The following is a 16,370-nucleotide window of genomic DNA, read 5'->3' as shown; positions in this document are numbered from 1 at the left end:
TTCATTGGAATTCAGAAGATTGAGGGGCGATCTTATAGAAACGTATAAAATTATAAAGGGAATAGATAAGCTAGAAATAGAGAGGATGTTCCCACTGGCAGATGAAGTTAGCAGAAGAGGACATAGCCTCGAGACTAGAGGGAGCAGATTTAGGACTGAATTGGGAAAGAACTTCTTCACTCAAGAGGGTTGTTAATCTATGGAATTCCTTGCCCAGTGAAGTAGTTGACACTACTTCAGTAAATGTTTATAAAGCTAAGGCAGATTTTTTTAAACAATAAAGGAATGAAGGGATATGGTGAGAATGCAGGTAAGTGGATCTGAATCCACGAAAAGATCAGCCATAATCTTATTGAATGGCAGATCAGGCTCGAAGAGCCGAATGGCCTATTCCTGCTCCTAGTTCTTATGTTCAAAGAAAGCTGCTAGGGACTTCCAGATCTCTCATTCATGTCCCTGTCACCTCTCACCAATCAGTACAGGGTAGGTGTGTGTATGTGTGTGAGTGGGTGGGTGTGTTAGGGATGGGGATGGGGGGAGGTGCAGTGTAATTCCTCTTGATGCACATCTTGTGAAGGACATCTTTTCACATGGGAATGCTATCACATATCGACAGGCACATGGTCCCTGACAGAATGTAAATCCAGTTCCAGTGGCAAGGAAACATTGATGCCAGAGGAGCTCCCTGCTATTTCAGCCTTCATCCACCGTTGCAGTCATTGATATCACATGGATACTTTCTGCCTGGATCACCGCTTTGTCCACTTTCTCCCCTCCGACCTTACCATCATACGTGTCCCTGTCAGGAACTGAGAATTCCTGATGGTATTACTCTCAGAATCAATGCAACATGCAAGCCTTTCCAGCACAAGATGGCAATCCACAGAGATGAGAAAGCATTATATGTGATAAATAATAGACAATCCAAAATTGCAGAAGACCCTTAGTTTCTGCTGCATTCTCCCTGTTCTTATCATATTTTCACACTACAAAACTCCTCCTTCCAGTGTTGGCTCCATGTTCAATAATCCTGATAAAATAGAAAAAGAGGAAATGGAAAGAATGTAATAATTAATTTATTAAAAATGTACATTTTCTGGGCTACATTTGGATTACTAATTGTGAATTTTGTTTTGTGTGTTCTATGTTTTAATGATTCAAAAGGCTGTTTCTGGAGGCAGGGAAACATGTCTGTGTGGAATACCCGTTGGCACTGTCAGTGACTGCTGCCCAAAAACTATGGGATCTTGCTGATATCAAAGGTAATTGAATGAAACTGTTTCAGTAAAACAAAATTGTTTATCACAATGACTGTACAAAGTGCTGAAACTGTGTCGGCCACAATAATTAAGGACTTATAGCATAGCATCTGAATCTGGGTCAATAATGGACATATGGACCTTGAAAGATTTGATTTCTAAAAACTTTCAAAAACTGATCACATATAATGTTTGTTTTGGTACCATTTAAACAGTGAGTCAGGGAACAAATACTTCTGTTTTTATTGCACTTTTTGAAGGATCCTTTTCATTAATTTCCATACAAAATGAAGTTTATTTCGCAAAAATTAATGCCACTTTGAAGTCCCTAACAGTTGTACACACTAGGTCTGAGCGTGAATGTGAATTTCTAGAATACCATTGTTATTCATACAAACTAAAGGCTTTTTTTGTGTCAGCAACAACTGATGAACTTTAACTGATTATTCAATAGTTAAATTGATGAATACTGACAAATGACATTTGAACAAGTGAAATTATCTGCAGTGCAGTTAAATGAGTCCTACTGGGGCATTATCCTTGTGTACTTTATTGTTAATTTGATGAATGTAGTTTTGTTAAACTTAAGACTCAACGGGAAAACTGTATTAAAATGAAACTGAAAATGATTTCTTATTTTCATTTGATCATGTCACAAGTTAAATGTTGCTTCTTGGAGTTCTCCAGTTGCTCAACTAGACTGAAACCTTCTTGGAACATTAATCAACTTTCTAGAATCGAGGTTCTGTTAACAGAGCCAAATGTTTGGTCTGTTTTCAAATTTATCATTAAGATGTTGACTATGTTATATCTCAAGTTCCCACAGGTATCCACACGCAACACCTATAATTATTAGATCACCTTTGAAATGCTGAACACAGACGACCATGACAATGACAGTATTCAAAAGTAGATTTAACTCTGTTTTAAAAAGTAGGAGTATTTGATTATCCTTTGCAGAATTCAAGTTAGTGCTTTGCAACACTTACGGAATTAACCATCTACTAATTTTTGATGTTATAAGATCCAGTGCAATAACCAAAATTTGCAGCTTTTATGAAGCATATTTTTATATAATAATGTCCCTGTAAGTCCTCAAGTGTAAATGTAATTTGTCAGTCCTTCATTTACTATTTAGAAAACTATCAAATACTATGACAAGCGCACAGATATGTTCGAAGTGCCAATATTCAGATTAATGCCAATATGGGGACAAAAATGGACACAGGAAATGATAGAAAGCTTCCCTGAAACATAATTAGAATATGACACCTGACTGTTACCAATCCTGTGGAAAACCAAGACACTCTTTGATACAATTATATAATACTAAATTATCGTAACAGAATCATTAAACCCCCTGGAAAATGCAATGTATTGAACTGTCATAGTAAATATAAAATAAACATAATTTTTCGTGTTTCCATTTTTTTGATTTAAAAACAATCTTGTTCTCTTAGTATAGCTGCATTATTTTAATTGATATTTATAAACATATACATGTTGATTATATGATCATTATAATGCATTTTATTTCTATGTGTTTTTTTCCTAAATGCAGGAAAAATTCTACATGTGGAGCACATAGAATTACTGGCAGAACCATACAAGCAGCTGAAACAGCAAGTGAATAGAAAAGAGCTGATAGAGGGTTCCCTGCATTTTACAGGTAGTCATAATAACAAAACACCTGAGACAGAAATACAGGATAAATGAACAAAGTGCCAACTCCTTAGTTGTCCTTGTCTGTTATCTATTGCTGATATAGCAGTTTTTAGAGGTGAAGGACAAAATTTAATGCTTTCCTGTACAATTGCAGCAAGACATCCTTGCTCCTGTAATCCTGTCACTATGAAAGCCAACATATCATTTACTTTCCTTACTGTCTGTTGCACATGCTTGCTTATATTTTACTAATTTATTGTTGAGGAAGTGTCATTTGACACCTAGGATGGTAATTAGCTGGATTATTTTTGGCCTGCTTTTTGTGGACAGCCAAACTTGCATAATGTTCAACAATGTCTAGTAGATGCTAATGTACAACTTAGCCATGGATGTGACTAGTTCCAGAGCATGCAACTTCAATACTACAACTAAAATGTTGTTTTGGGCCCACAGCCTTTAATGTAACCTGTGCACTAAGCTATGTCTTGTCATAGACTGAAGACCACCATCCATGAGGTTAGGGACCTCAGGAGACTGAATTGAAAACAACAAATGCTGGAGATCACAGCGGGTTAGACAGCATCCATGGAGACAGAACAAGCTAATGTTTCAGTGCTGTCTGACCCACTGTGATCTCTAGCATTTATTGTTGTCAGCACAGATTCCAGCATCTGCAATAATTTGCTCCTACCTCAGGAGACTGAGTTGGATCATCTACTTGGCACTTACAGCTGAAGATGGTTGCAGTCCGAATGGATTGGTTGGTGATTGGATGGTTACAAATGCTGCAGCTTGTCTTCTGCACTCAGATGCTATCTTCAACAAAACTTCCTCCTTGTTTTAGTTGTTTATCTAACCCTCACCAACATTCACAATTGGATGTGGCAGGACTGTAGAGCTTTGATCTGATCTGTTAGCTGTCACATTGCTCCTATCTGTCTGTAGTAATGCTGCTTCTGTTGTTTAGCAGGCGTGTCATCCTGTGTTATATTGTAGGAAAGCATGCCATTTCGCAAACATTTACATTATTGATACCTTCTCAGCATAACACAAACTAGTAGATAGTTGTCAGCAGTTTCAACTTTGCAGATTGTAGGTAATTTAGTTTGATAATAATGCAAGATAACTTTACAGAAAATTGATATTTTCACAAGGAGAATGTTTATCATGACATGTCAGACCTTAGGATTTAACTTGCTTATATTAATTTGCTGCAGCAAAGCTTGTATACATAATCTATCATTCTCCAGGTGGGCCTCTAGATCGACAACGCACTGGATTCCCTGCCTTTAGTGGAATAGCCCGTCTATCCTGGCTTGTGGATCTCTTTGGGGAGCTCAACTTGAAATCTGCTACATTGGAAGAACAACAAAAGCAGCATTACTGGAAGATGACAACACATTTCCTTACTAAAAATAGCAGGTTAGTGATACACCAGTTTTATATCAGCCTTCAGTTGTACAAATTGTTGGGAGTCAGTGAGCTGTCTTGTCTGGTTGGTTGTCCACCATTTTGAAAGGACTGAGGGAGTCTTTTGACTTTGCGAAATATATAGCAAAAATGGGATCTATTTGAACTCAGCATCAATTTTAAAAGGCCTGTCTGCATTGGATTTCCTTCTTGTTGGAGTCAAACCCCATCTATTTCGTCTCCCAGTAAATATTGGATCTGTTCTGCCCACCATTTTATAAGGACTGAGGAGTCTTCCTGACTTTGCAGAACTCGGACCTTTAAATTTCACTGTGTTGCTGACTGCGTACACTGACATGTTCAGTGTAATGTATGGTGATAATCAATAGAATAAACATTTTAGAAAAACTACAAAAGTCTTGCAATGGGTTGATATTGAGACATAAATGTTTTATTTTTGCCAAAGTACTTTTGTCAATTTGTGAACAGTATCTGGCAGACTCTCAAATTCACGGCTAGCATCAATATTCATTCATCAACCATGATCCTGTTGAATGACACAACTGGCTCAAGGGGCTGAACAGCCTATCTGAGCTCCTGCTTATGGTTTTATACATTCAATGAAGTCCTGTTTTTGGTGAATTTGGTGAATCTTCAATTCACTTCCTCTGTGGCAAGTATTTCTCTTCTGGGGCAGGGAGACCAAAATTGCATGCAATGCTCCTGATATGGCCTCAACAAGGCCCTGTACAGCTGCAGTAAAACTTTCCGTCTCCTGTGCTATAGGCAATTCCCACTAATATTTTCTGCCTCTTGTTGCTTGACTTCCATCCAGACTGATTCCACATCTAGATTTCCTCGCGAATATTCTTTCCCACTATTGTACTGATTTCATCTTTTGCTAAAAATGCAATAGCACCTCTCTTTCTGTTTAATTTGTTCTTCCAAACATTATATACCCTTTCAGTTTCCGTACTTGCTCAATTGAGATAGAATTTGTTGATTTATCTATTTCCAAGAAACAAGTTTAAAGTAAGGAAGGATAAAAATCAGCCATAGTGAATGACACTTGATGGCAAGGCATCAAGTCATAGTAGCATTAACAGTTGAGCTGTTATATCAAGGAGATGTGTGATGCATTTACAATATATGGTTAAGTGCCTGCATTTTATTGATTCTATTTTAGACCCTTAATATGGACTGAGGAAAGAGGACCAGAGTTGAAACGCCAAAAACAAATACATTTTCAGTTCAAATCGGATACATTGGATCATCTTCCAGAAGCACCCAATACCAGTGTTGGACTATTCATGCAAGACCTCAATTTGTTTGCCCAGAAACTGGCAGGGCAAACACCTACTGACCACTCTGAAAAGAATCGCATCCTGCACTGTCTGGGCCTGGCGGATGAGATAAGAATTTTTTGTGAGCAGGTTCCACCAAGCTAACAAGAATTGCACTTCCTCTGTCTTCTGCAAATAAAGTTATTGGTTTGATAGATTACCATTCAGAATTAACATGTCGGCCTAGATTTTTAATTTCTGAGTAATAGTATTGCCTGTTTTAGTCCTTTTCACCACATATTAATAACGTTAATAATAATAACAAAAGATAATATATATCCTGGTTTTAAGGGATGAGATAACTACCAAGCAGTTGAATGGATATTTCTATCTGATTTCTCAGGACTGCTTTTTGTTTTGTTAAATTATGTTGTTAAATTGTTAAAACATCAGATCACTGCAGGTAGGACTTTTATTATTATGCACATAACTTTTATATTAAGTAATAAATGGAGAGAGTGTTACAAGGAGTCATGCTACAAGAATAGTTTTTTCAGTCAGTGCATTGGTATTATTTGATTTTTCTTTCTCTTTCTCTCTCTCTCTCTCACTCTCTCTCTCACACACACACACACACACACACACACACACACACACACACACACACAAATATGGCCATGCAAACTGTGTAATGTGCATGTTGGGAGAATAATAATTGAAAACCAAATTTTAATCTAATGCAAAAGGATATTTATCCCTGAATTTCAATAACATTCCAGGGGCTTCTCATCATAATTTGCAGTCTCCATGATTTTGATTAAAATAGTTTTGAGTAGCAATATACTTGATTCTTATCTTGTTTTCCTTGCTATAAGACAGTTGTTCCGTTTTGTTTAAATGTTTCCAAATATTTGTGTCAGCATGTCAAGGAGAAAAGGTGATTGCACTTCCAAAGTAATTTTTTGGCTTATAGTGGTATGCCCTGAGGAGGCACACCTGGGTAACAATTTTCTTACTGATCTTGCCAAAATGTCACTGCATCACATTCATGATATTCTGAGGGTTTCTTCACCTTCAAGCATTATATCATCTTATTCTATCACCTAGGCTGACCGAGAAGGAAAAATGCATTGAGCTAGCAAATCTCATGACCTCAGGCATTGCAAAGTGTCTTACAGCAATGTTGCACTCCCTGAAATTCAAAAAAGTCGTACTGCACGATATATGGAGTCAATTTAACATAAGAACATCGCTGGAGGATTAGCATTCCATCAAAAACACATTTCTTGTTCGTTGTTTTAATTATATAAATTGTATGTCTTATATTCAAAGAATTCTGAAAGAGATCCCATAAGGCCAGGAATTTCCTGAGCCAGATGAATGATCAGTTTCTTGGCCTGATCTTGGGAGGCAGAGGAAATGTTAAAAATAAAACTGCTACAGACCCCACACACCTACATTAACAGGAAATAATTCTGCAATATTCTGAGTTGAACCAGATTGGAAGAATAGGAGGCCGCTTTAAAGGCTTTGCCTCCATTGAAGAGCACAGGACTGTTAATGTGATCTCCTGGAACCTATCAACATTTTTCTTATGCTGGCTGTAGGAAGTGGGACAAAAAAGAAACTTTGCAACCAATAAGGCCTTCCATTCCCATCACGAATGATATACAAGAGTGGAGAACGAACAGCCAATGGCAATCCTGTTAAGGTGAATGGGGGAAATACAAGATTATACATTAAATAATTCCTCTTTATGTTATAATATTGCATCTCCTTGTTTGCATTGTCGCAACTATTAAGACCATAACTAGTAAGAGGGGAAGAAAGCCATTCAGTCCATCGAATCTGCCATTTCATTAAATGAGATCATAGTTGATCTGATAATCCTAACACCATGGTTGAAACCAACTACTTGCAAGAAACTGGACAAAGATAATTTGAATAGAAACCAGGACATCCCTCTGCACATCCATGCTACCGAGGAAGTTTAGACATACTACATCTATAGGAGCCTCATTATCCACTTTACTTGATATATCTTTGAAGAACTCAAACATGATTTACCTTTCATTACCCTTCATAAAACCATGCTGACTCTGATGACAAATTGTGAGGCTGGATGAACACAGCAGGCCAAGCAGCATCTCAGGAGCACAAAAGCTGACGTTTCGGGCCTAGACCCTTCATCAGAGAGGGGGATGGGGTGAGGGTTCTGGAATAAATAGGGAGAGAGGGGGAGGCGGACTGAAGATGGAGAGAAAAGAAGATAGGTGGAGAGACTATAGGTGGGGAGGTAGGGAGGGGATAGGTCAGTCCAGGGAAGACGGACAGGTCAAGGAGGTGGGATGAGGTTAGTAGGTAGATGGGGGTGCGGCTTGGGGTGGGAGGAAGGGATGGGTGAGAGGAAGAACAGGTTAGGGAGGCGGAGATAGGTTGGACTGGTTTTGGGATGCAGTGGGTGGAGGGGAAGAGCTGGGCTGGTTGTGTGGTGCAGTGGGGGGAGGGGACGAACTGGGCTGGTTTAGGGATGCAGTTGAGGAAGGGGAGATTTTGAAACTGGTGATGTCCACATTGATACCATTAGGCTGCAGGGTTCCCAGGCGGAATATGAGTTGCTGTTCCTGCAACCTTCGGGTGGCATCATTGTGGCACTGCAGGAGGCCCATGATGGACATGTCATCTAAAGAATGGGAGGGGGAGTGGAAATGGTTTGCGACTGGGAGGTGCAGTAGTTTGCTGCGAACTGAGCGGAGGTGTTCTGCAAAGCGGTCTCCAAGCCTCCGCTTGGTTTCCCCAATGTAGAGGGTGCCACACCGGGTACAGTGGATGCAGTATACCACATTGGCAGATGTGCAGGTGAACCTCTGCTTAATGTGGAATGTCATCTTGGGGCCTGGGATAGGGGTGAGGGGGGAGGTGTGGGGGCAAGTGTAGCATTTCCTGCGGTTGCAGGGGAAGGTGCCGGGTGTGGTGGGGTTGGAGGGCAGTGTGGAGCGAACAAGGGAGTCACGGAGAGAGTGGTCTCTCCAGAAAGCAAGGGTAATCTCCCCTTCCCCAACTGCATCCCTAAACCAGCCCAGTTCGTCCCCTCCCCCCACTGCACCACACAACCAGCCCAGCTCTTCCTCTCCACCCAATGCATCCCAAAACCAGTCCAACCTGTCTCCGCCTCCCTAACCTGTTCTTCCTCTCACCCATCCCTTCCTCCCACCCCAAGCCGCATCCCTGTCTACCTACTAACCTCATCCCACCTCCTTGACCTGTCCGTCTTCCCTGGACTGACCTATCCCCTCCCTACCTCCCCACCTATACTCTCTCCACCTATCTTCTTTTCTCTCCATCTTCGGTCCGCCTCCCCCTCTCTCCCTATTTATTCCAGAACCCTCACCCCATCCCCCTCTCTGATGAAGGGTCTAGGCCCGAAACGTCAGCTTTTGTGCTCCTGAGATGCTGCTTGGCCTGCTGTGTTCATCCAGACTCACATTTTGTTGTCTTGGATTCTCCAGCATCTGCAGTTCCCATTATCTCTGACTCTGATGGATTGTGTTTTGGCTCTGTAAATGTCCCATTACTACTTCCTTATAGAACATAGAACAACACAGCGCAGAACAGGCCCTCCGGCCCTCGATGTTGCGCTGACCTGTGAACTAATCTAAACCCCTTCCCCTACACTATCCCGTCATCATCCATATGCTTATCCAAGGACTGTTTAAATGACCCTAATGTGGCTGAGTTAGCTGCATTGGCAGGCAGGGTGTTCCACGCCCTTACCACTCTCTAAGTATAGAACCTGCCTCTGAAACCTGTCTTAAATCTATCACCCCTCAATTTCTAACTATGCCCCCTCGTACAAGCTGACATCATTATCCTAGGAAAAAGACTCTCACTGTCCACCCTATCTAATCTTCTGATCATCTTGTATGTCTCTTTAAATCCCCTCTTAGCCTTCTTCTCTCCAGTGAGAACAGACCCAAGTCCCTCCGCCTTTCTTCATAAGGCCTTCGCTCCAGACCAGGCAACATCCTGGTAAATCTCCTCTGCACCTTTTCCAATGCTTCCACATCCTTCCTGTAATGGGGTGACCAGAAATGCACACAATATTCCAAGTGAGGCCGCACTAGTGTTTTGTACAGTTGCAGCATGAGATCACGGCTCCGGAACTCAATCCCTCTACCAATAAAACCTAACACACCGTAAGCCTTCTTAACAGCACTATCAACCTGGGTGGCAGCTTTCAGGGATCTATGTACATCCCTCTGCACATCCATGCTACCAAGAATCTTTCCATTGATCCAGTATTCTGCCTTCCTGTTATTCTTCCCAAAGTGAATCCACCTCACATTTAACCGCATTGAACTCCATTTGCCGCCTTTCAGCCCAATTCTGCAGTTTATCCAAGTCTCCCTGCAACATTCTTCCACACTGTCCACCACTCCACCAACTTTAGTGTCATCTGCAAACTTACTAACCCATCCACCTATGCCTGCTTCCAAGTCATTTATAAAAATGATAAACAGCAATAGTCCCCAAACCCCTCCTCAAGGCACACCACTAGTAACTGGACTCCAGGCTGAATATTTTCCATCAACCATCACTCGTTGCCTTCTTACAGAAAGCCAGTTTTTAATCCAAACTGCTAAATCTCCCTCAATCCCATGCCTCTGTATTTTCTCCAATAGCCTACCATGTGGAACCTTATCAAAGGCTTTACTGAAGTCCATGTACACCATGTCAACTGCCCTACCCTCATCCACATGCTTGGTCACCTTCTCAAAAAACTTGATGAGGTTTGTGAGACACGACCTGCCCTTGATGAATCCATGTGGATTAATAATGGATTCAAAAATTTCCCAATGTCAGATGAAGTAACTGATCTATAGTTTCCTACTTTCTGCCTCCTTCAGTTTTAAATAACAGTTTTACATCAGTATTTTTCCAATCGGCTGGGACCTTTCCAGAACCCAGCAAATTTTGGAAAATTATAACTGTTGCATCCACTATCTCTGCTGCCACCACTTTTAAGAAAGTAGGATGTAGGCCATCAGGCCCTGGGAACTTTTCTGCCTTTAATTCCAATAGTTTGCTCAATACTTTTCCTTTAGCAGTGGCGATTGTTTTAAGTTCCTTCTCTAACCTTTGCAATATCTGTTACTATTAGGATGGTTTCAATATCCTCTAATACTGAGGCAAAATATTGATTTAGTGCCTTTAACATTTGTGATTCCCATTATTAATTCTCCAGTCTCGTCCTCTTAAGAGACCAACATTCACTTTAACTGCTGTTCTACCTTTCATGTGCTCATAGACGATTTTGCTTTTTTTTAGACCTTGTGCTAGTTTTATTTCATAACTAACCATTGTACTTTTGTTGCATTTTTTTGTAACCCTTTGTTGGTTTTTAAAAGTTTCCTAAGTTTCCAGTCTGCCACTAACCTTTGCAATATGGTGTGCCTTAGTCTTTGCCTATATGTTACTTTAACTTTTTTACTTAGCCATGGATACTTTATCCCGTCTATAATTTTTCTTTCTCTCTGGAATATATTTTCGTCGGGAGGAATTGAATAGCTCCTTAAGTATCTGATGCTGTTTATCAGCTATCCTGCCTTTTTAGTCTTTCTGCCCAGTTATTTGAGCCAAATCTATCTTCATGCCCATGTAATTACCCTTGTTTAACACAAGAATACTAGTGTAGGACTCCAATTTCTTGTCATAAAACTGAATTTAGAGCCATACAGCACAGAAGCAGACCCTTTCATCCATGCTGACTAAGTATCCCAAAGTGAAGTAGTCCAATGTGCCTGCATTTGGTCCATATATCTCCAAATCTTTCTTTTATGTACCGATCCAAATGTCTTTTAAATGTTGTAATTGTACTCTCTCTACCACTTCCTCTGGCAGATCATTCCATACATGCATCACCCTCTGTGTGGAAAAAGTTGCCACTCAGGTCCATTTTAAATCTTTCCCCTCTCACTTTCAACGTTATACCTCTAATTTTGGATGCCCCTACCCCAAAATGATCACTCTTCCCTAGAGTATCTTCTACTATGTGATCATTAATTAATACCACCTAATTACAGAGGAGAATCTAAGAAAGAAAAACAGAGTTAATGTTTTGTGTCTGGTATTACTCTTCTTCACAACTTTTTTTATACTTCTGGCTGAGGCAAAGGCCGAGTGCAAAAGACAAAGAGATTGTTAATGACAGAGAAAGAGCGATGTAAACTAGGTATAAATCAGGCTGTGAAAGGGAGGGAATGGGTACACTAAACTAAGAGCAAAGTAAACGAAACACAAGGAAGACAAGAACAAAATCAGAAGTTCAGAAGGAGGGTCACTGAACCCGAAATGTTAATTCTACTTTCTCTCTGCAAATGTTGCCAGACCTACTGAGATTTTCCAGCAATTTCTGTTTTTGTTTCTGATTTCCAATGTCTGCAGTTCTTCATATTTTTTGTTCCATATTTTTTGCGAGGGCGAGGTGTGAGGGATGAGTTGCGGGAAATGCGGGAGTCACGGTCGAGGGCATTCTCGACCACCGTGGGGGGTAGTTTGTGGTCCTAGATATCTTCCCCTATATCTACATGGGGAAGATATAGCAGTTAACTCACTGCTATATCTTCCCCATGTAGGCCCACAGACAAGACAAGGCTGAGGGGGTAGTGAGGGGTGGGTGGTAGAAAATGTAAGAAAATGGAGAACAGATATAGTATGGTTATTTTCTCAAGTTACTGAAATCTCTATTGAGACCCTGAGACTGCAAAGGGCCTGTGCATGAAATGAGGTGTTCCTTGAGATAACAAAGTGTGGAGCTGGATGAACACAGCAGGCCAAGCAGCACCTTAGGAGCACAAAAGCTGACATCTCGGGCTTAGACCCTTCATCAGAAAAGGGGGATGGGGAGAGGATTCTGAAATAAATAGGGAGAGAGGGGGAGGCGGACTGAAGATGGATAAAGGAGAAGATAGGTGCAGAGGAGAGTATGGGTGGGGAGGTAGGGAGGGGATAGGTCAGTCCAGGGAGGACGGACAGGTCAAGGGGACAGGATAAGGTTAGTAGGTAGGAAATGGAAGTGTGGCTTGAGGTGGGAGGAAGGGATAGGTGAGAGGAAGAACAGGTTAGGGAGGCAGGAACGAGCTGGCATGGTTTTGGGATGCAGTGGGGAGAGGGGAGATTTTGAAGCTGGTGAAATCCACATGGATACCATTGGGCTGCAGGGTTACCAAGCGGAATATGAGTTGCTGTTCCTGCAACCTACGGGTGGCATTATTACGGCACTGCAGGAGGCCCAGGATGGACATATCATCTAAGGAATGGGAGGGGGAGTTAAAATGGTTTGCGACTGGGAGATGCAGTTATTTATTGCGAACCAAGTGTAGGTGTTCTGCAAAGCAGTCCCCAAGCCTCCGCTTCGTTTCCCCAATGTAGAGGGAGCCACAATGGGTACAGCGGATGCAGTATACCACATTGACGGATGTGCAGGTGAACATCTGCTTGATATAGAAAGTCATCTTGGGGCCTGGGATTGGGGTGAGGGAGGAGGTGTTGGGGCAAGTGTAGCACTTCCTGCGGTTGCAAGGGAAAGTGCTGGGTGTGGTGGGGTTGGAGGGGACTGTGGAGTGGACAAGGGAGTCGTGGAGAGAGTGGTCTCTCCGGAAGGCAGATAAGGGTGGAGATGGAAAAATGTCTTTAGTGGTGGAGTTGGATTGTAGATGGTGGAAGTGTCGGAGAATGATGTGTTGTATCCGGAGGTTGGTGGGGTGGTATGTGAGGAGTGGGGGATTCTCTTTTGGCAGTTATTGCGAGGGCGAGGTGTGAGGGATGAGTTGCGGGAAATGCGGGAGTCACGGTCGAGGGCATTCTCGACCACCGTGGGGGGGAGTTTGTGGTCCTTGAAGAACGAGGACATCTGGGATATACAGGAGTGGAGTGCCTCATCCTGGGAGCAGATGGGGCAGAGGTGAAGGAGTTGGGAATAGGGGATGGAATTTTTGCAGGAAGGTGGGTGGGAGGAGGTGTATTCTAGGTAGCTGTGGGAGTCGGTGGGCCTGAAATGGACATCGGTTAGTAGGTGGTTTCCTGAGATGGAGACAGAAAGGTCCAGGAAGGTGAGGGATGTGTTGGAGATGGTCCAGGTGAACTTAAGGTTGAGGTGGAAGCTGTTGGTGAAGTGGATGAACTGTTCGAGCTCCTCTTGGGAGCAAGAGGCGGCGCCGATACAGTCATCAATGTAACGGAGGAAGAGGTGGGGCTTGGGGCCAGTGTAGCTTTGGAAGAGGGATTGTTCCATGTAACCTACAAAGAGGCAGGCATAGCTTGGGCCCATGCGTGTACCCGTGGCCACCTGCTGTTTTATTTCGTCAGAACACTGCAGCAGGCCCGGGGCAGAAATGTTACCATGACAGCAAGATGGTTTATGCTCTTTGTGTCATCCTCACCACTTGCCTTCCCATCTATTTTTGTGTCATCCATCAACTTAATAATAGTACATTCAGTTCCATCATCCAAGTCATTAACTTGTATTGACATGCAAACCAAACACAGCTCCATATCATCACTGAGACAAACAAAGAAAATAGACAAGGTTTTGACTGCACTTCAAATCCTTCGGATCACTTATGAGACTTAGCATTCACAAAAGAAATAATTAATCTTTCTTTCAAATTTCAGTTATTAAATTGAGACACATATGATCTATTACTGACAGTTAAAATGATTGTTTTCTCAACGTTAAAGAAAACATCTTTAACATATATTCGTAACTATGGAAATGCGGAAAGTTTTATTTTCCACTTGGTGCTGCTGCATTTGATGCCATTATTAGATTCCTCACATCATGATAATGAATGACGGGGATTATCCACTGACAAGATACCAAATACATTTCCAGACTGCTCTGCCTTTGTCCTCAGTATTATCTTGAAAAATCAGGAATAGCCACAAATCACCAATTTTATTTACTCTGAAGTCAACTTTAGAAATTATTCGATCTCGCTTAGCCTAAGGCCCATATGCATTGTAGGATAAAAAGAGGATATAGGTGAGTAGTTTGAACATTAACCTCCAATTTTGACATGCCATTTGTCTCCAACTGACACCACGATAACATGATTGACATCGTCATCCCCTCAGCCTTGCAATACATCAAAACTGTTCCCAAAACTCTGTTTAGCACTAATGCATCTGCCTTCAGTGTCGTCGTTGTTTTTCTGGTTACAGCGTTTCACAGAAATGAAAAGCTGCTAAGGGATAATGGGCATAAGGCATAACCTCTCTGATGAAGGGTCTAGGCCCAAATCGTCAGCTTTTGTACTCCTAAGATGCTGCTTGGCCTGCTGTGTTCATCCAGCTTCACACTTTGTTATCTCGGATTCTCCAGCATCTGCAGTTCCCATTAGCGCTAAGGCATAATGGTATTTGTAAGGCCTGCAAACTGAGATAAAAAAAATTCTTGGTATTACAGTCTGATTGGAGTTTCTTAGAATGCAAGAGAGCTTGGAATAACGAAAAGGTTATTTGGCAATAATTAAGAACAGAAAGTGCTGAAGAAATTTTGCAGGTCTGGCAACAAGTGTGGAAAGAAAGAGTTAACACTTTAATGTTACTCTTCTTCAGAACCTGCTATTTTGCCATGATACTTTGATAGATTTTATATTTTTATTCTGTTGTGGATTCTATTTCAGCTATTTAATTTTCAGAGGAAAATTTCTACAAGTTTCTTATCCCCAATGATAATCAAGAAAATTGGAATATCCTAAGACCTTTACTATTTAACCATTATTTATCATTCTCAGTAGGAAACATACTACTCCCTGAAACAAACAGCAAAACGATAAACACAGAAAATGCAAGGCAATCTCAACGGGTTTAGCAGCAAGAGACAAACAGAATCAACATTTTCTGTTCTGATATAAAGAAGTCATATCAGATTCAAAATATTAATACTGTTTCTCTCTCCACAGATGCTGCTGAGCTTTTCCAATATTTTCTGTGACTGTTTTAGAGTTCCAGCATTGACTGTATTTTGCAGAAAATAGTTGTCTTCATTGAAAACTTGATCATTTTACTTGATGCTTTGAGACGGTAGATAAATGCACATTGTGGACCAGATTTTATCTGGCTCCTCTTTAAGGGAATTAAGCATCAACTCCATTTCTAGAGAATGCCTTCCACGTATCTTGAAAACACATTCTAATACTTATTACTGTAAGCACTTAAGTGCGTGCAAAGCATGTGAAACATGTTTTTGTTACAAACTTAAAAATAAATTAAAAATCAAATGAGCTTACATTTTGCTGTTAAATCTCTGGAATAGGATTTGAATCTGAAATCTTCCAATTTAGAAGTGAGACTGATAGCCTCTGAGTCCCAGGTAGGTTTTAAGGACAAGAAATAGATTACAAACCAAGGACTCCATTGGATACATAAGATATAGAAACAGACCATTTGGCCAAATGCTTCACTTGAGCAATGTCACATTTTTTTTAATCCAAACCAAACTTCATAACTGTATCAGTGATAATGGGAACTGCAGATGCTGGAGAATCCAAGATAACAAAGTGTGGAGCTGGATGAACACAGCCGGCCAAGCAGCATCTCAGGAGCACAAAAGCTGACGTTTCGGGCCTAGACCCTTCATCAGAGTGCCCGAAACGTCAGCTTTTGTGCTCCTGAGATGCTGCTTGGCCTGCTGTGTTCATCCAGCTCCATACTTTGTTATCAAACTTCATAACTATCTGTTCCTCTTTTC

At 41.3% G+C, this 16,370-nt stretch overlaps 1 protein-coding gene across 4 annotated transcripts in view; it reads left to right on the top strand.

Moving 5' to 3' along the window:
• blvra (biliverdin reductase A) overlaps positions 1-6,147 on the top strand; it is a 58,365-nt gene extending 52,218 nt beyond the window's left edge. For all 4 annotated transcript variants that reach the window (XM_048559919.2, XM_048559910.2, XM_048559929.2 and 1 more), the window contains exons 4-7: positions 1,165-1,262; positions 2,821-2,928; positions 4,175-4,346; positions 5,521-6,147. In XM_048559919.2, the coding sequence (XP_048415876.1) occupies positions 1,165-1,262; positions 2,821-2,928; positions 4,175-4,346; positions 5,521-5,782 (640 nt within the window). In that variant the 3' untranslated portion in view covers positions 5,783-6,147. The remainder of the gene's footprint in view (positions 1-1,164; positions 1,263-2,820; positions 2,929-4,174; positions 4,347-5,520) is intronic.
• Positions 6,148-16,370: the final 10,223 nt, after the last annotated feature.

Source organism: Stegostoma tigrinum, chromosome 2 (genome assembly GCF_030684315.1).
Source record: "Stegostoma tigrinum isolate sSteTig4 chromosome 2, sSteTig4.hap1, whole genome shotgun sequence".
NCBI classification, from domain to species: domain Eukaryota; kingdom Metazoa; phylum Chordata; class Chondrichthyes; order Orectolobiformes; family Stegostomatidae; genus Stegostoma; species Stegostoma tigrinum.
The sequence above is the reverse complement of the archived record's forward strand: the minus strand, read 5'-3'. Positions and strand labels throughout refer to the sequence as shown.